The 20241-nt window shown below is 42.6% G+C and overlaps 1 protein-coding gene across 9 annotated transcripts in view; it reads right to left on the minus strand.

The window, feature by feature from the left end:
* Positions 1-1823: 1823 nt before the first annotated feature.
* Positions 1824-20241, minus strand: part of LOC118283658 (pleckstrin homology domain-containing family A member 1) — a 20362-nt gene continuing 1944 nt past the window's right edge. The window contains exons 2-15 of one of the 9 annotated variants that reach the window (XR_007031512.1): positions 16265-16485; positions 14988-15044; positions 14839-14884; positions 10803-10900; positions 10243-10374; positions 8724-8864; positions 8291-8359; positions 7540-7604; positions 7343-7406; positions 7105-7194; positions 6401-6474; positions 4572-4646; positions 3785-4027; positions 3515-3655 (exon numbers count right to left, since the gene is read on the minus strand). Coding sequence is in view for 4 of the 9 variants with exons in the window: in XM_035605918.2 (XP_035461811.1) it covers positions 3424-3655; positions 4572-4646; positions 6401-6474; positions 7105-7194; positions 7343-7406; positions 7540-7604; positions 8291-8359; positions 8724-8864; positions 10243-10374; positions 10803-10900; positions 14839-14884; positions 14988-15044; positions 16265-16405 (1284 nt within the window). In the remaining 5 variants the exon portion in view is untranslated. Of the gene's footprint in view, positions 3656-3784; positions 4028-4571; positions 4647-6400; positions 6475-6697; positions 6971-7104; positions 7195-7342; positions 7407-7539; positions 7605-8290; positions 8360-8723; positions 8865-10242; positions 10375-10802; positions 10901-14838; positions 14885-14987; positions 15045-16264; positions 16486-20241 lie in introns of all 9 variants that reach the window. The other 8 variants (XM_035605918.2, XR_007031513.1, XR_007031515.1 and 5 more) reach the window with 8 other exon arrangements.

Below are 20241 nucleotides of genomic sequence, written 5' to 3' on the forward strand. Positions count from 1 at the left end.
AATACCTCAGCACAAAGTGATGGATTATGGGTGCAACGGTTTGAACGCGGCGCCCGGCTGGAGGGGCTGCTGCTTGGGGAGGAAGGGGACTTGAGGGACGAGGCTCCCTGTGGTGCACCAGAGCTGAGGGGAACACAAACCTGTGTATCCGAAAGGCAATTAGAAAAGGTGGCCCGCCCGGACGGAGGGCGGTTGAATGCCCTCAAAGTCTGGACCGGCTGTTAGGGCACAGGAAACCGTAAGTGTGCACAATGTGGACTTTGTGTAACCCAGAGGTCACTTCTTTGCCGAGGAAAGTTGATTGAAAGAGGATTTTTAATGCATTTGTTCAACCGCTGGTAACTGATCTAAAATGACGTAGTAGTGGCGGCAGCAGCAGTATTATAGTATGACCTTCCATCATCATCATTTGTGGCAATATACGGAGGCAAGAAACGGTGGGAAAATCTGCAGATGAAGACAACCTCATCTACAAGGAACACCCAGTCTCCCACCAAAGCCAGCGAACGTGTCCAAGGATGGATGGGACGCCTCTGAGGTCTGTGTGATCTCCCCGCTCCAGTCTGCAATGATGTCTTGGCTGTGAGTGAGTTCACGTCGACGCCTCGCGCCACGCCCGAGTCTCGTGCCACGCCCGAGTCTCACGTCCTGCAGTCAAGGCCGATGACCCATCAGTGCAGGCGGAGTAGAAAGTGCCTCTTCCTGTGAACCACCGTCCTTATCAACTCCCTTTATTCTGTACACACAAAGACTGAAGCCGAAAATATGTCACATTTCGTCATCTGACAGGTTAGAGGCTCCATGACCTCACTCTGCATCCATACGAAACACAATTATAGATATGACAACCCAACAGTATATTATATGAAATAGTTAGCCCCACCGCAACCACAGGAAACTTAATGCACATTAACATTTTTGTAATATAACAACATTCAAAGTTTTTTTTAATATCTTTTTTTTTCGTACTTGAACTCAATTAATATTTTAAATGCAAGACTTGTATTCACAGTGTTAAGTGTCCGTCATCATTGTGTACATACATACAGAAGATTTTTTTTGGGATACTTATAATAAATAATTTTGTGAACACAAAGTCACAGCACTTGGGGCTCAGCTCTAATTCGATGTTGTAGTTATTTAAATAAAAAATTTAAAAATGACGCACAGTAAAATTAAAATCTAACTTAGATGTTTATGTTTTTGTTTTACACATCATCACTTTTGTCATACAGTCGCACTAAAAAACAGTGCATTGTCCCGAACAACGGTTTGATTCTGTTATATGTGATATTTGGATGGATTTGCCAAATCATAAAATATGTTTTACTCCATTTTGAAAAAAGGAAATGCTATTTGTAACCTCACATTTGAATGTGCTGGGATGAAAAATGAATACAAACAAGAGACACACATGGCCTCCTTTCTGTTAAGGTTCAGTTAAGTTTCTTGTTTCCAGCCTGTGATACAGTTCTTCTGCAGGATGTTTACGGTGAATCTAATTCTCCTTTTCAGTTCCTTCCTTGTATCTTTTCAATCACCCTATTACTGAGAAATACATAATTGGTCACTTTGCCAAGTTTTCATTTCATAGCATGTTCATGGCTGTGAACCAGGTGCAGATTCCTCTCTCACCACAAGAGGGCAGAGGGAGCCTTGATGAACCAAATGAAGACGTGAGCGATGACGTTGGTGAACTTTTCTTCCACCCAGCCTTAAGTCACAAGAGCTCTTTTTTTTTTATCTCGGCAGACTGACTTTGACTGTCTCTTGGGTGATGGTTAAATAACTACATTACTGAATCATACTCGAGGAGGCCTGAGCACATTTTCAGTGTTTATTTCTTTCAAGTCATCAACATAATAAATAGAAACAATTCAAACCAATTACACGAGACTGAACAGAGGTGAAGTAGCTTGGCTTTGTCGGGATGAAATGGAGTAGGCACTTAAAAAAAAGTTAGTGTGTATTATTTAGCAATGACATTTAAATAAAACCTGCCTGCTATCGGGTTTGTAACACGGGTATGAAGAACGAGATCAGAAAAAACATCTAAAAGCATATAAAAATAATTCGGATGCACACACGACACGTGGATACACGGAGGAATCATTAACATGTTAACATGCAGTGAAAGTGTCTGAGCTGGAATCTGTTTTCTTTCGGTTACATCAGGATCCACAATGTTGGCACGGGGTTCAGTCTTATCTTCCAACAATGGATTGCAGAGTTAGTTCATACACGTCAAGCAGTTGTCAGCCAGTCTGTCCGGACATGAAGCTGCTCTATAGCTGATATCCAGCACTATTGCTTCTTATTATTATGAAAATGTGCACAACTTGATATCTTGCTGCCCCGTGTCATCCAGTGTCAGAAACACCAGGCAGAAAAGTTTGCAAAGCCGCTGATTCAGGTTGTGAAGTGATGCGTGTTCTGTGACGGCCTTCAGTTATTCTGCCTGTGCACAGCAACTGTAAAAAAAACTGCACATTTACATGAAGCTAATACAGCTTGTGGTCGATAACAGTCAAACTAATAAACTAACTTAGAACACCATTATATAATAAAACAACTAACCTTAACCCTCCAAAATATTCAAAAATAAAAAGTTTAAAATCAAAGTCTTGGCAACTAAAGAGAAAAAAAACCCTGACTAAATTAGGCTGAAAAACATTTGGTCTTGAATCATTGTACAAACTGGATCGTACATATGTATTTCCAACTTTTTGCATCTAGTCTTAAATCCAGTGTTAAAATAGTGAGCACGACTGGACCACACTGTTAAAATTAGATTATAGAGAAGGTTTGAAACGCCAGTCCTCAGCTTGAACACACTATTAACACTATATTAGACATGAGGAAACACTTGCACCATTAAACGCTCCCTTATTCTCTTGGGACAAAGTGGTTTACAAAAATCCTCTGCCCACAAAGACTATTGAACACATCGCTGTACACAGGTTAAAATAAAGCTCTGTTACTGAATTTGAATCCGCACAAAGTGAATTTGTGGTTTTGTTTGTCAACGTCATCTCTTGGTACATAGTAAATGCGACAGCAGGCAGGCGGAGGGGCGCGGGGAGAGAGTGGGTCGTCTTTGGCTCACAAACGCAGTTCAGTGGTGACCCGACGTGTTTCTCGTGCACACTGACGGAGGAGCTCGAAAGATGAGTTTGTGATGTCGGAAGATTCAGTTGGAAAATCATTGTCTGCCCTTTATATTTCCGCACCTGTTTTGCACGGTTTCCTCTTCATCCATCTCTGTCAATATCCAGGTACAAGTGTTAATGTCCAGTCCAACAGCTCAGACCTCGCTCACTGGCAGGTCAGCATCATCCAAGTCCACAGGTTCAGGCTCAGGCATGTGGGGCTCAAAGCTGCTCCGCCGTCGCCACGGTGACTCCTCCGAGTCGGAGAAGGTGGTCACTTTGCCAGACGCGTCTCCTGCAGGGACAGGCGTGCAGGCGTGCGGCTGTGACTGGGCCGTGGCAGCAGGCTCATGAAGTGCTCGCTGTCCCAGGCCAGGCTGCGGGCGTGCGCCGCACGTGACAGCAGCCCCCCACTCTGGGTAGCATGGTGGCATGGCAGATATGGGCGAGCGAGGGACGGGGGGGCCCGCGGGGCTACGGTAGAAAGTGGAGCGGCTGCCGAGTTCCTGCAGCAGAAACAACAGAGGAGACAGAGAGAGCGAGAGTGAGGGAGACTAGGCGAGTGGCAGTTAGCAGCAAAAGTGAAACTGTGAAAAATATGGGTAATTTGAGAGGAGCCAAAGTGAGTTACAGACTTGGAATCAGCTTGAAGGATGAAGGTGCTGGATAATGTAGCATTGCTAGAAAGTGGTGGTTGTAGTAGCAGAAGAAGTAGAAGTAGTAGAAGGTGTGGAAGTGGCAGGAAGAGTGGTAGTGGTGTCAGTAGGTTTTAGTTTTGGTAGTCTCAACAGGTTGCAGTGGAAGAGCAGAGAGTCAGATGAAGCAGTGGAGGGTTGTCGCTCATTATTTCATAGATTTTCACTGTCAGATTTCAGTCTCTGAAACACAAAGCAGAAGCATGGGGAGAAGGAAAAATACACACCAGAGGTTGTGGAGACACGAGGGGGAGTAGCCATCGAGCAATTGGTGAAATGTGGGTTAGAGACAATGATACAAATATCTCCCACATGATGCCACAGAGACAGTGAGTGACGTCCTGGGCTCAGTGAATTTTTTTTGGTTTAAAAATCAGTTTCCTTACACTGACATGTATCCTAGGGTGAGTCACACGTGAGCTGAATCCAAAGGTCCAGAATCAGACTCATGCTGAACTTTAAGGGCCGTCGGAATAATTTACAGATACTCATTGAAGGAAAATTCCACGGATTAACTGATAGAATCACATAATACAGGCACGATGATAAACTCTCACCACGCCAGTCTGTAAGTCTGGACATGTGGGTTCAGCCCTGGTGAGTTGTCATTTCAAAAATGGTTAAATGTTTAACACTTGGCACACAAAAAGGTAACAGGAGGTCAACATGGAAGTGAGTATATTATTGGGTGTATGATCAAAGAGAGGAAAATAAAATAAAAACATACAGGCAGCGAACAGGAGGGAGGAGGAGAGACAGGCAGGATGTCACACATCTAAGACAGGTACACAGCTGCAGCAGACTGCAGAGACGACGGAGCATGAAGGGAAGAGAAACAGAAAGGTGTGAAGGACACACGTACCCAGTAGTCAACAGAAACAGTAACAGGCCCGAGGTATTCACAGGTCACTCGGTCAGGTAGTTCAAGCAGCGAGTGTGTGTGTCTGCGCATGGATTGTTCGTCAACTGAATACGATCGTCATCGATAACAGACACATGAAAGCTGTGCAAGTGAAGCCATGAGGGAGGGAGGGAGGGTGGGGGGCGGTGGCTGCAGGTTTGCGGAATACTTATATTCGAGCGCTTAGGGTACTTGAAAAGCGCTTTATAAATTCAAAATATTATTATTATTATTATTATTATTATTATTATTATTATTATTAATTATTATATGGTCCAACTGTAGGGTTAAGGTTAGGGTCAGCCGCCAGACCGCCGTTTATTTTTGCCCTTTCTTTCATTTTTTTTATTTTTGCCATGTATTACTGCGCTGAAGTATGCATGAAAAAAAAGTGCAAACTTAAACAGCTGTCTGGCGGCAAACTGAAGCAGTGGAAAGAATACATCCTTTAGCGTACAATGAATGTATATTTGTTTTTAGGTAACTCTTAAAAATGTGGCGAAAAATAGTTTTTTTGGTGGTCCCCTCTGCAACTGTAGAGCTCTGCTTCGCTACTTCCACTTCTCCTCCAAATTCCGTAAAATTACTTTGCTGTCTCACCATCTCCATAAGGCAACATATTAACAATGCATAAGTAACTCATACAACCCCACTTCAAAATCACTGAAATATCCCTTTAAGCAATAGCTCACGACAAGTCGTGGTATACGCTCATTATGCCACAGTTAAGGGCCATGACGGCCTGAAGCAAGCTTTTGCTTTTATAAAACGGTTACAAGTTTGGTGAAATTAAAGTAATAGACACACACTGCAATTCTTTTTTTTTTTCTGTCAAAAAAATAAGCATTTTTTTAACGAAAACAAAAAAGTAGTCCCTCCTGGCTGCCTGCACAGTGCACGTCGGTTGCTATGCAACACACTGTAGCGTTTCTCAGAAAGAAGGCTACGAGACAGTACCTGGGTTCGCCGTCAATTTAAGTTCACAGGTTACAGTGGGCCGCAGCCCAAGTCAAAACTACAACCATTCAACCTCACCGTGTACTCAGAGCTTGCGTAAGTTTCCTCAACTTCACTCCGTCGCTACTCACGTCTACTAATGTCCTAACCTCCTCAGTCGCGGAGTGATACGGAGCTGTGCAAACTGATTCGACGTTATAGCCGATCAGATCGCTTGATTTGTGCTGCCCGTTTTCTAATCATTCTACTAGGGCAACAATATCATATTTGAGCATTTGAAAGACTTGAGGTGTGTGCTTGATTTGAGTCGCCATGCTTGAGATGCAAGAGAAGACAGATCAAGCAAACCATGAGCCCCAGAGTCTCTGACACGAGGTGGAAACTGTCTGGATGCAGTTGGACTTCACTTTGAGCTGAGCTTCAAGTGAGAGTTTGGCAAAGGGAAAAGAAAAGCAAAAGGAGGAAGAGCAGTGGATAAGAGAAGCATCGAGGACAAGGGTGTGAAGGGAGAAGCGCTTGTTGGGTTATCAAAGCCATATAAAGCGTGTGGCTGGCGAAAACAAAATAAAAGCATCAGATGTGCCATCAGATTTGATCCTCATGTCTACAACCACAAAGGGCCAGCCAGTGAGTGGAAAAACAGTATTCAAAAAGGTGAACTTATAGTTTAAAGGGGGAATTTAGACGAGCTGACATACGTGCTGCTGCACTCCCCGATTCGGGACGTATACCTCTGTATACAGGGGTTCGACAGCCGTCTGGCCTGCCGCATCTGCAACAACACAGTGCAATGCACGATTAGAGCAGATGGGCCATGTGCCCACAGGGAGAGGGGGAGGTGGAGAGAATGTGACAAAGAAAGAAAGAAAAAGGATGGGAAAGGAGGTGAGAAAGAAACGAGCGAGAGAAAAAAGAGGAGACACGGGAGGCAGGATTGAGGGAACAGTAGAGAGAGACTGCCAGCGCAGACGTGTTGAGAATGAGTCCAGTCTAACCAGAAGGAAGCAGCGTTTCCTCCCCGCCCGTCTCTTTAACATGTAGCCTGATGACCTAACGATTTATTATTAACTGTTCTTAAGTTCTCAGGTAGTCCTGGATGCTGAACAAGAAAAAGTGGGGGTGACAGATTGGTTATTTAATGACCTGCTCTAATAATTAATAAAAAAATCAATATTAGGGTCACCCTGGTGGCTCAGGGGTTATGGTACCAGCTTTATACAGACCTCTCTCTCTTTCTTATTTCTTGTCATCTATCCACTGCCGAGTGTCTAATAAAGACGTAACATGGACAAAACAGTACCTTTGAAAAAACATTTGCATTTTGTCATTGGATGGTGGGAAAAGGCAGAACAGGCTGCACGGCCCTGTGGTCACTGTCCCGACAGAGCTGTGAAGTACATACTGTAGCAGCAGACCTCCCGGGACCCCGCTGGGCCACGATGGCCCCTGAGACCGCCTTGATCCAGCTGTGCATCTCCTCCGGACTGTCCGCCTGGTGGAGACACAGAGGGAGGAAATGACGGTGAGAGTGAGAGTACAGAATTAATAAACACTGAAGTACAGTAACAAATGGAATGTCCCAGTGTGTAAACTAGAATCAACAGTACATCCGTTTTTTATCGTAGAAAAAACAAATCAACCTGTATGTAAAAGGTCCTTGATGTGGTGACGACTTCAAACAGGTTGTCCCTCATCATAATGTCACTGTAACAAAAGTGGGAAAACAAGTCAGGTCATCACATCCATCTCATGTACGGTTTATCCTCATCCAAATCAGAACAAGTAAACACCGTCCCCTCGGACAAAAGATGGGAAAATGCTGGGACGCGTGAAATACCTCTGTTTGCACTCCTGGACTTTGTGAACTTCCTTCAGTGGTATCATTCTCAGAGGCTCCTTCTCCTAAAGGGAGGAGCCGAGACTTAGCAACTGAACTACACAGAATTAAATATCACAAATACCTTTTTTTAATGTCTATTTAAAATGTTCCTTTATGTTCATTTCATGTGCTTATATCAGTAATATACTCATATTTGATATATCTTCATCTCATGTTAAATAATGTCATGTATTTATCAAGTATTTTTGCTTTTTATCTTGAAGCTGGTTGAGTTTTTGACATGAAATGTTTTATAATATGTAAATAAGCTTGACTTGACTAATGTAGTGGCTCAAAAACTGAGCTGAACTCTGCTCGAAGCAGCAGACCACAAAGTGAAAACCCTGATGGTTGAAACTGTCTTGACCTGGCCATTCATCCAGCAGACAGAGAGTCTGTGTCCTTGGGGCCTGTTGATAGCCAAACAGACAGATAAAGCTGTCAAATAAGGGCCGACCCTGCCGAGTAAGGGGAATGGGACATGCAGTGTTGTCCTGAGGACAGTGTGTGTGTGTGTGTGTGCGAAGCCAACAAGGGAACAGGGCATGATGGGACATGTGAAATGAGGGCATTGAATTCCACACACGGCAGATAAAACACGTTAGAGGTGTTTGTTGTCACTGCCTCTGTGGGGGTGAACCCAACGCACATGCACCATCAATAAAAACATTCTTCAGAGGCTTCACATAACTTAACCAAAGATAATTACCAAATCAGACTTGAAGTAGCTCATCGAGTTTTCTTCCAGTAGGAAATATCTCCGTTTCCAGTTCCTCATCTGGGGGGAAAAGGGTTTATCATTTTCTTTCAGCACTGGTTCTGCCACAGTTGCCAGTTTGTTCAAACGATGGAAGCGCAACTTTTTTCTAGATCCTATACATTTCACAAAGTATAGATTTTTAAAAGAAGCATTTCCTTCACCCTGATCAAGCTAAAGTCTCATCATCTCACATTCTTCAATTCATAAGGCCTCACATGGGGGATATTTATCTTTGTGTATCTTTTTTATTTGTCACTGTGCCATTAATAATAAACGGTATTGCATGTCCACGGTGAGCCTCGTTGTTGCGCTTCATGCAGCCTAGTTTGAAACAGATTTGATTTCCTGTGGAAGGCAAACAGTCAGAGTAACAGGTCCTCACCACAGCTCCTTGCTTGACACAGTAGCCCGACTTAATGACGGTGTGCTCCTGACTCGGCCTGCTCAGGAAGTATGGCAGTTGGCTGTGAGAGCGATGCAAGGCGTCCCGCTCCGCTCTGTCTGCACCGTCGCCACCATCATGCTGGAGGGTGAAGGACGACCAAAATATTGTAGTTATAAACTCCAACAACTCAGAAATACAGCTTTTCCACAGGCTGGGGGCTAACGTATGACCACAAAACATCAAACATTTTGACTACAGGGTGTTTTACAATTTACATTTCAATCAATTAATGGTTATCAACCACCTTTAAAGTACAAGTCACATTCACATTCATACAGCACTTCTATCCACAGCTTTTTCTATCATTCTCTCTACCACCTGAGCCACAGCCGCCCTTAATAAGACAAACATTCCTGAGTGGACTGTATAATGTAAGCAAATACTGCTTACAGTAATTGTTTCTACAGCTGTAGCCATTATTGATTAATCTGTCAGTTATCTTTTCTAACTGTCGCTTAAATAGTGAAAAATGACCATCATAACTCTTTTTTCTGTTCCGCCCACTTTATTTTTTAACAACAAACTTATTGTCACCAGCAGACTGTGTGTTTCTCTGTATGTTTCAAAATGTAACTTAAAGCTACAGTGTGTAACATTTAGAATAACTTATTCACTGAAATTGAATATATTGTCCATAAATATGTGTTCATATATGTATAATCACCTGCATCAAAGAACCGATGATATTCAACTCATACAAACAAATAAAAATAAAAAATAATATAATATTTGAATGAGTTAAATATAGTTACATGAGGTGGACCATATCTCCATGTAAGTCTCCACGTTTGCTACGTTGTGTTGAATAAATCTCTACTATCTGTTTTTCTTCTGTTTCTGTCCTCTAAAATGTCTGACATTGACTATAGGGACTAGTATCTGAGCAAATTTTCGCATTCCTCTCCTGGAGTAGGAGATTTCTGTACACTTCTCCGCAATTTACAATTGAAACGAATCCTGACAATCTACATTTGGTATGTCACAAATACAGAAAAACCAATCGCTGTCGAATATGCAAATGTAGGCAAAGAAACCGGAAACTTCCAGTGCAGCAGAGGCAGCGAATCATGAGAGGACGGCAGGTTTGTCAGCAGACAGTTAGCGTTAGAATCTCGCAGATGTTGCCGCTAGCCATCTTGTTGTGCACATTCTTCCACCAGTCAACATAGCGCAGGCAGCTGTGATGGGCCCCGCCCACCACAGCTGCCTGCGCTGTTTTTTGCATGCCATGAATATTCATAGTCTCAGAATTCTTCAATGAGGGGGAGAGAGTGGATGGTTTCCCAGTCTTTTTAAACATTTTTTGAGGTAAACAACGTTAAACTAATTTTAGGCATAGCAGATTATTTTTATATACTTTCAAATGTGACTGGAGGGGTTCTATAATGACATGCAGTATGTGCATGGCATGAATGTAGATGAAGGCTGTACATTATAAACATGTGGGTCACGTTACCTGTGTCTGGGTGACGATGGGAACTCCACCTATGATCTCCGTCTTATAGGAGACTTGTTTCTTTGGCGCTGCCACATCTGGCAAAGTCTTCAGGTTCTCTGAATTCTGCTGGCCATCCAATGACTTTGGCACCTTCAGTAGACACAAACACCCAGACTTGAGAATAAATGGAAAACTATATTAAACAGAAGCTGCAGGTGAGGTGCCGGTAGAATTGGGGGGGGGGGACGAACAAAGAAAAAAAATGATTAGTTTTATATCCATTTCCTTTCTGGATGGTAACAATGGATACAATCTTTCTTGCCAAGTACTACATACAACAATACAGCATCCTGTTAGTCATACTCTGACTCACTGTGTCCAGTCTTTTGACAGTCCACTCATTCATATCTCCAGCGGAGGAAGAAATAAAAGTCCAAGCGATAAAACATGAGCCAAGAAGAACAGATGAATCAGGGGTGAACCGTATGTCTTCAGTTTTTCTGTGCACAGTGTGTGTGTGTGTGTGTGTGTGTGTGTGTGTGTGTGTGTGTGTGTGTGTGTGTGTGTGTGTGTCTCACGGTGATTTTGGTGGCTTTATTGAGAGCGTTGACCCAGTCCACGAGGTCCTGCTGATCATTGGCCTGCAGGAAGAACTTCCTCATCCCCGCATTGATGACTAACAGATCATAAAAAACAAACGTGGGAACAACAGAATGAGTGAAAGTACTGTACATTCAGGCCTCTTTGGTCAGAGTCAGACTACATTACACTCTACAATAAATAATACCTTTCATTGAATATGAATCACTTGCGTGTAACGCTACACATAGACAGATGTACTTTGAACTGTCATTGACTGACTACGTATTTGGCTTTTCTTGTATTCATCTGCCACAGATTTCTCTGGAGGTGGAAAGACAATTGAGCCAAGCGACTCCCCCACACCCTGACAGCAGCATGTTGATGATGACCCAGCTGCCTCAGTCTGCCAGCCCCTACCCACCCACCAGGTCAGGGAATGAAAAACACATGGCTATGAATGACCAAATAATCAACGTTCTCACAAATGTTCACAACCCTGTGAACTTGAGCGTTAAGTCCAACTCCTTCGTCCCACTTCTTTCTGTCTGGTCTCATTCAGGTGACCAGTATGAATGAGTCAGACAGAATGAACTTTCTAATGTGTCCACTGTACTTTTGGGGGCGGTAAACTGCTTGGTTTCAGTAGAAGTGTCACGGTCTCTTGGGCACTAGGATGACAAATCTGGCAGGGCGTTATCAAATCTGACTAGTGGTTACACATTAAAATAATGTGTGCTACTGACAAAGGCAGCACATTTGATCATCTCCCTCATCACTGTACATCAATCACAGACAGGAGTCAAGTCTCTACTTTGTTACTGTAAAAAGTGAGAGCCATTAAAGTCCCCCTTCACTCAAAAAAGTGTTTTTCTTCTGTTTCTGTCCTCTAAAATGTCTGACATTGACTATTGGTGCTAGTATCTGAGCAAAATGCAAGATACAAGTTATATTAAGTACATCACAAATACAGAGAACATCATATTCGCCGTTGAATATGCAAATGTAGGCAAAGAAACCGGAAACTTCCAGTGCAGCAGAGGCAGCGCATCTACGAGAGGACGGCAGGTGTGTCAGCAGACAGTTAGTGTTAGCATTAGCAGTTTGTGAAAGTTATATGGCTGAATCTCGCAGATGTTGCCGCTAGCCATCTTGTTGCGCACATTCTTCCACCGGTCAACCTAACACACACACTCGCACCTGAAGTAGATGGATGAGGAGGAGAGGGGCTAATAATACCAGGGAATGGGGGTTTACTCCTAAATAACCTGAAATGGATTAAACATTTTTCATTTCCTTCTTCTAAGCGTTTTAAATGACCCCCTGGTAGAATATAACTAATTTGTACTTAACCAAGATCACCTTATCCTTTACATGTAGTCAGAGCTCCTTGATTCCTTTATTGATGCTTGTGTGTTTTCATGGCAACAGAGGGGTCAGGGTTCCTAAAAATGGGTTAAAGTTAATTTTTTGTCACGGTGTCACTCTGGTTGTTGTGGTCCATAATACCAAGAGCCTTTCAATCAAAACAATTACATTCAGATTTGAGTAACTCACGATACGCGGTTAATTTTTGATCTGTGTGATGTCAACCAAGAATCAGTTTTAAATTATTATTAAGTAATAAGCATGTTTCATGACGCATCTTTCTCATAAACATAGTTTGCATCACTGTATTTATTCAAGGTTGAATTTATCTAATCTTAATTGATAAATACTTGGTGATGTAAAGCGATTTTTTAATTAACAACTTCCTGTACTATTTCTACAGGAGCACCAGGGAATACAGACCTGCCACAGGCACAGAAGGGACTAAATCATTTCAGGCAATGGCAGAGAGCAGTGATGGATATTAGAAGTTGGTAGAGGTAATGTGTCTGAAAAGCTAGTGATGCAGCAGTATGATGGATAAAGAAGATGAAACAGTTAACAGTGAAGGTTTAAACTTTGAAAGGCTTTTCAAATGCTCTTTGGGGTAAGAGTGCATTCAACTAAATAAAGTTGTTCACGATTAACAATGCAAAACACCACACGCTCTCCTTTCACCAGACGCGCTCTCCCTCTTGTAATATTAATAATAATAGGAACGGCAGAGCAGCGTGTCTGCCGTACAATATTGAAGACAGAAATGTTGGGAGAAATGTCTAATTGCTCCGGCCCTGAATTTATTAGACCTAAAAGTGTGTTGCCAACACAAGCTGATGAAATCCGAAAGGCACAAACAAAACAACACCAAAAATAGTTCGACCAAACGAACACACGCTCAGGTCATCAGCTGCTGCATCCTCCTCCATCTTTATGTGTTGGCAAAACAGACAGCGTTGAACAAAGCTGCCAGGTCAGTGGCGGAGAGACAGAGACAAGCACAGCATCTCTCAGGTTATATCTCAGTAGGTGCAGTCAGATCAGTCAACATGTGATCAGTCGCACCATCACGGTTCGTGTTTGCGAAGCGTTGCGGTTTATGACGATTTCACAGTATGATTGCTGTCTCATAAAATACCAAAGTTGTTGTATTACAAGTATTAAAAAGTACAGTTACAGTTCCCCGTGAGACTGTTTACTAGACTTTTATTACACATGAATTAATATTACAAAGAAACTGTACTGTTGTAGTTGGTTGAGGTGGAGCTCATTTGAACTACTTTGTTTGTCTATTGGATTTTGTAAAAATTCAGAAAATGCTCTAGATTATTACCACAGAGTTGCTAATTTTCTGTAGGTGCTAGCTCTGCCCAGCAAATCCTGTCTGTATCTTACAAACTTCTCTTAATAGGGCAAGATCGCGGTCAGTGTGTGTTTGTAAATCAGAGGTTACTGGACAGACACAACACAGATTGAGCTGGGATGTGGACAATTATTTTGATATAGCATTTTATGATAGACGTTTAAACGCTCACGTGTTTATGTCATTAGAGATTAAAAATATAAACAGGACACATACTTTGATCTGCACAGAGGGATGGTGTATGACATGTTTTATGCGTTTCCGCCTTTGTTAACTACCGCATCTACATTTTTTGCCAACTGGATATCCGTCCTCCTCCATCACTATCTGGTACGCTGCAGCTACTACAAAGGACAAAAGCAGAGTGCAGCGTACCATCCGCTGTGTCGAGAAGGTGATTGGCTGCAACCTGCCGTCCCTCCAGGACCTGCACGCCTCCAGAACTCTGAAGCGTGCAGGAAAGATCGTAGTAGACCACTCCCACCCCGGACACAAACTTTTTGAAATGCTCCCCTCCGGCAAGAGGTTGAGGTCTGTCAAGACCAAAACCTCCCGTCACGAAGACAGTTTCTTCCCTTCTGCCGTCAGCCTCATCAACAAGGCCCGGGACCCCCACTGACACCTCCCTTCCTTTCCCATGGACATTACACGTCATATTAACGTAATCCACCACACACACATTTAGCCATCTGTGACCCCAATATTTATTGTAAATTTATTGTAAATAGTGTGAATTTTATTATTTACCTACTTATTTTATTCTATTTTATTGTATATTCTCTTTCTAATTCTGTGTATATATGTTGACTGCTACATGCACCTTAATAAAACCAAACAAATTCCTCGTATTTAACCTGTTACTTACCCAACAATAAAACTGATTCTGGTCCTGGGGGATTACTTTACGTTCGTGTTTGGGATATCTAAAGTAATCCCACATTGACGGTTTCTATTTCTTTTTCAGAGGCTAGTGATTGGTGTTATCAGTTTCACGTCGTTTTCGCCATGGGATGCGTTTGTGTGGCGCCAGTTGAGTCTGAACGAGATTCTCCATTTGCAACACCAGTGATGTACATGGTACTGTATGTTAACCAACAGATTTCATACCATGGTATACTGTGAAACCAGTATACGGCTGCCATCCTGGTCAGTATAGAAAAAATAATTTAAACTGGAAGAGGTTAGGGACATTTTTCTAGATAGATCTATAATTTGTATGGCACTGTTGCTACACTTAACAAAAAAAAGTATTTAAAAAATAAAATTAAAACAGAGAGCTAAGATTGTGCTGATCAGCATTTTCTTACCAAAGCAGAATTCTGCCTTAGGCCTCAGCTTGGTGGCATCGCTGACCTACGGGACGATAAAAGGTCACAATTGTTAGCGTCGCAGTTCAACCAAATACTGAAAATGAATTATATTTATAAATGATCTTATCATGGTAATATTTGTTTACCTTAGAGATGTAGGTGAGCTTGAGGGAACCGACGCAGTCGGCACCAACAGGCAGGTTCTGTGGGATGAAAAAGAACAATTTACGCAAAAGAAGGAAACTAATAATTTGGTACTCTAATGAGGCAGAGGACGATGTGCCGATTCTGAAAAGCACCTCACTGTTATGGAGTAAGCACAGAATGCGTTGGCTGCATTCCATGATAGTTCATTTCACTGTATTGCTGTGTTTCTGAAACTAGGGGATCCAGATTTAACATCATTAAATTTTCACCTTTTTCAGTCTATAAAAGGAAAGGGGACTCCCTGAATTATTTAAAATTCACCCTGCACTACATCATTTATGGATACTCCGTGTAACAGCGCACTTACAAATACAGCAGTTGCAAGCTAACAAGATGAACAAACCAAGAGGAGAGTAACACTAAAACAACTATGGACCAAGGGTCACAGGGAAGAAAGTGTTGACCCCCATGATCCCTGCAAATATTATTAAGCACTACATGGACAAATCCACACGACTAGAACACTAGTCACATATTTATATACATCAAAATCAATCATTTTTATTCAGACAAGGACATTTTTTAAACTTAGTGACAGTTTTGTTCATCACAGCTTTCATCCTTGCTTCATCTGTTACCAGCACTGACACGCTGACCAGTAACAATGTTAGCCAGATGCTGGAAAAGTGTCTGCAATTAGTTAAGTGACAGAAATGCTAAAGGGAACAGGCACATCAGAAATCAACAACAAGTTCAGCAAATCACCTGAAAACTATGAGTAAGGGATTAGCTGTTTGGGATGTTAGGGCCACCTGAATGCTAACATGACTTTGAGGTCAAATATTTTTTTTGTCCTTTGCCAGGAGAAATTGTTATCTCATTCTAACCCATTTCCAGCAACATTTGCTGATAACTGGAGCACAGACAAACTGTTAGCACTGACCTACTCCTGTAACATGTGCTTCCAAATTGCTGTCAACTAGGATTACATCATACCAGTTCCCCCCACCTTTCTGTACGGCGGTCTGGCAGAGTAACAACCTGCCAGACCGCTTTTGTGCTGGTGATGAATGAATGACAGCCCAACTAAAAGTGGCCTGCAGTTAGCCCGAGAGCCGACCGTCCACATTGATAACCAACGTCAACTGGCATGCAGTTGCCCGTAAATCGTCAAATCATCAAATTAAACGTTTGTCTGTGAAGTTACCTGCAGGATTTCTTCCCCCCCCCAAGAACACAGCTAAGAGCTAAGCTAACGCCAGCCCTGTGCAATTACCTGCGGGTTGTCCATAAACCACACCAGGCTTCCCTGCTGTGTGTCCAATATGAAGTAACGTCGCAGGAACTTGCCACTGCTCTCATTCTCCTCGATGTCCAGGAAGCCACAGATGCGGTTCTGACGGTCCACGTAAGGCATCTCGCTGCCGGGACATTCCCCGGCCTGCTGGGGCCAGGAGTGGAGGAGAGCAAGGGGCGAGCGGGAACCGGGAAGAAGTCCTGAAGGACAGAGAGAAAGGAGTGCAAAGAGAGATGGGGTGGGGGTAAATGAGGGTTCTCTGTTGTCTTTGTGGAGAGAGCTGCGAGTGTGCCCCGCTCCCTCTTTCTCTTCCTCTCTGTATCTACTGTATCTGTGCTTTCTCTTTGCCACCTGGAGCTCACTAGGCTGCAGCCTGCAAGGGGATCATGTGACACAAACCACAACCCCGCCTTTATCCTTTTATTTGTGCCTCACCCACTCTCTCTCTCTTTATCGTTGGCTCTCTCTCTCTTTATCGTTGGCTCTTTCCGAGTCCCTCTTTTTTTTCAGAAACACATGCTCTGTCACTCGGTCTTCCGTGTCCTCCACCCACCCTGGCTTGTTCTCTTCCCTTGCAGGACTCTCCTCTCGCTTTCTGTGCCACCTCCTCCCAACTGCTCTTGCGTCTGATTTGGCGAGCCTCTGGCCAGCCCCCTCTATCACTACCCTCCCGCCTCAGCTGAGCACCCACTGGAGCATGGTATAAAAAAAAAAAGCCACTTAGGTCAGCCATGTTCAATACAAAGAACGACACAAACACCCGCAGGAGCTGCACAGTCGAGAAGAAGCAGCATTTAACCTGCTGAGGTCTGACCCATCCCCAAAAACCTACAGCTCAAATAGTACATACTCTAAACAATGTGGAACCCGGTGTCGGACTCGGGAGGCACAGCCGCAATTTCTGTGGGTATATTGTCACATTGGCCTGTTTAAGCCGCGGCCGTTTTGGACAGAGCCTAAAAAATGTGAGTGAGATGAGTCTTTGGAAAGCAGAGATAAAGACGCTCTTTCTCCACGACGTTATGAGCCCTGTGTGGGTGGACGGAGGCAAACCGGGGACAACGGGCCTGGTTGTTGTGCATGGACTCTGGGCTGCGAGCGTCTCAGTCAGTCCCTGCATCTCTCCCAGTCATCCCGTTTGACACACAGACACGAGAAAAGGAGCAACTCTGACAGAGGCGACCATCTCGACGCTACACAAACAGCGATTGTCTTGCGGCAGTGAGAGGCGTCTTTGTAGAGTTTAGAGATCCTGTAAATGAGGTCCTGCTATGCACAAGTTTGTCTGCATGCGTGCTTATGCATTGCAGTGGCGCAGATGAAATGTTAGAGGTAGTGCAAAAAACTAAAAATGTAAACTACATGGGCTTTTAATTCAATTATTTGTACATTGTCAGTCTCTTTTTTGAGATCCTGTGGAAAATGTTATATATATATTGGCCTATATAAACATATAAGCCAATATAGTCATAATAACATAATAAAGGGTTTGGTTGTACTAATACAGCTCACTGTTTAGCCGTTTGACCCGTAACACGTTACAGTGTTGTGTTGAGCCCAAACAGACTCGCAAGAACCCAGTGTACATTACAAACTCAGCACCAAACAGCAGACAGACACACTCGGTGACTAGCCGATGAACATGATGGAACCTCACGAACCAGATATTTCCTAAGATTTGGTAGCAACCAAAAACTGAATTAAAAGAGTGATTACTCTGTTGAGTAACTGCTGGGTGTGTGGAAAAAAACCTCAACTGTTAAATTTGCCATATATACTCAAAAGGTGATGCTATGTCAAAGCTGTGTTCACCACTTGGACTCATGACTGGAACATGAGAAAACTGGTTAGTAAATATTGTCTGCATACACTACTATCATAAAAGCATTCATGTTTTTCTGTCTGCCAGTCAGAGCAGCCAAATCTTTAAAAGCTGCAAGTCCGAACAATCTGCACTGGTAAAGTTAAGTTTGGTTTCTTGCTGCTACAACATGATTACAATTACTGTTGTGCATGTCATCGTCAGTAATGAATGAGGGGATTCTCAATACAGTTTATCCCCTGCACAGCCTGACCAACACTTCATGTTTTAGGCCAATACCAATATTTGGAAAAATAAATAAACCTGATGACAAATTTATCAGCCAATTTTAATTTTTGGACAACAGTCTTGATATGAGCATCAGACGCTGGTGTATACACCTCAATAAATTATATAAAATCATATCATTTTTTTTATTTTACAGACTTGCTACTTGTGTTATCCATCTATTGTGTTGGAAGGCATTACCTGTCCACATGGACGACAGTGATAAGAATCCATAAGGTGTTGGTACAACTCGCAATCTCAGTTAATATTCAAATACTCCAAAGTAGCACATTTGGATTTCTGTAGCCAAGATATTTGGTTTGCATGTGCAAACGTATAACTGGAAAACACACAGATGGCATTTTTGTGGTGCGCCTAAACTTAATTAACAGAAAAAAAGAAAAGAAAAATCTACCACAAAAGAGAAATGAAACTATAGAGGGGGTGAAACTATACAAGAGTTGTTACGTGGTTATCTTAAATTTCAGGACTACAACAGATAATCTATTCGAGTGGAGAGAGTACCAGTATAACTATGATCTTTAACAGCAGGTCTATAGTGAGTCTTTAAAGGTTAGTCAGCATTAAACAGTATTCTGTTAGTACAGTTTAACCTGAAGGAGTTCATGAAGGCTGGTATAAGTTGTTCTGCCTGGGGCCACAGAGGAAATAAATTCATGGCAAGAGAAAACAGGTTTTTAGTGTGTCCAGCATCTTTCCTGCGCCAGGTAGATAATCTGTCCAACTGCCAAGGATTGTGTCTGTCACAGATGATGAGCTAAAATTACAGTCTGTAAAATGTCAACTGTTGCGAGAGGAAAGAGGGTGAGGGAGGAAACGACTAGCTACAGTAACTCAGTCAGCTGACTAGGGCTGCTGGGAAAGTGTGCCTCCCATAGGCGTCCAACTGAACAAAACGTTTAGGTAAGCTACCAGACGGTTATGGGTGGACGAGAAATTTGCCGTCCAAATCATTTAACTACAGTATTGTTTCAACCATGTGACGGATTATTTAAGGACATAGCGCTCACGTCAGTGAGAATGTTGTTTTGCATTTCTTCTTGCTAGTGTCTGAGTGTACTGTGAAAAACCGCAACTCTAACTTTAAAGAAGGTCAGTTAAGGCTGCATGATATATATATATATATATATATATATATATATATATATATATATATATATATATATATATGATCTTTGTGGGGCAAACATCCCCCCTGGTAAACTCACTCTTTACATTTGCTGAAAGGCTTTGTCCACCATCACATGGCAACCAACTGGTCACACAAGTCATAAAACAACAGTGAGCTCCAGCTGGAGAGCCCAGTAGAGGATAGTTTTGTTTTTCCTTTCACGATCTTAAACCGCTGCCATACCATTGATCCGCACTATTACCCCGGGCACCCAGAGCCAATGAGTATTCAAGAGATTAAATGGCTCTTTACACAGAAAATATATCAGCAATAATTCTGATTATTGATTAACTGTTTGAGTCCATTTGTTAAGGAAAAATCCCCCTTAAAATTCTCTGGTACTAGCTCCCGAGGTGTTAATATTTTCTAGTCTCGGTTTTCCATTACAGTAAACTCAATGTGTCTGTGTTGGCTGTTGGTCAGACGAGTCAAACAATCTGAATGTAAACCTGGGCTTCAGGGGAATAATGAAGCTCATGTGTAAGATTGCCCCAACATTTTAATACACTGAACATTCCTATTAAAGATAATAACCGTCACGCCTACTGATTATTGAGCGCAGCCTTACAGTTGAAGGAATAACGTTGGAATAATCCTACCTCGCCTGACTTTCCCTGTGTGGTAATAATCACTCGACAGAGACAATTAATGGAAACTGATTTAAAAAAACTAAAA

This window comes from Scophthalmus maximus, chromosome 10, assembly GCF_022379125.1.
Source record: "Scophthalmus maximus strain ysfricsl-2021 chromosome 10, ASM2237912v1, whole genome shotgun sequence".
Lineage (NCBI taxonomy): Eukaryota > Metazoa > Chordata > Actinopteri > Pleuronectiformes > Scophthalmidae > Scophthalmus > Scophthalmus maximus.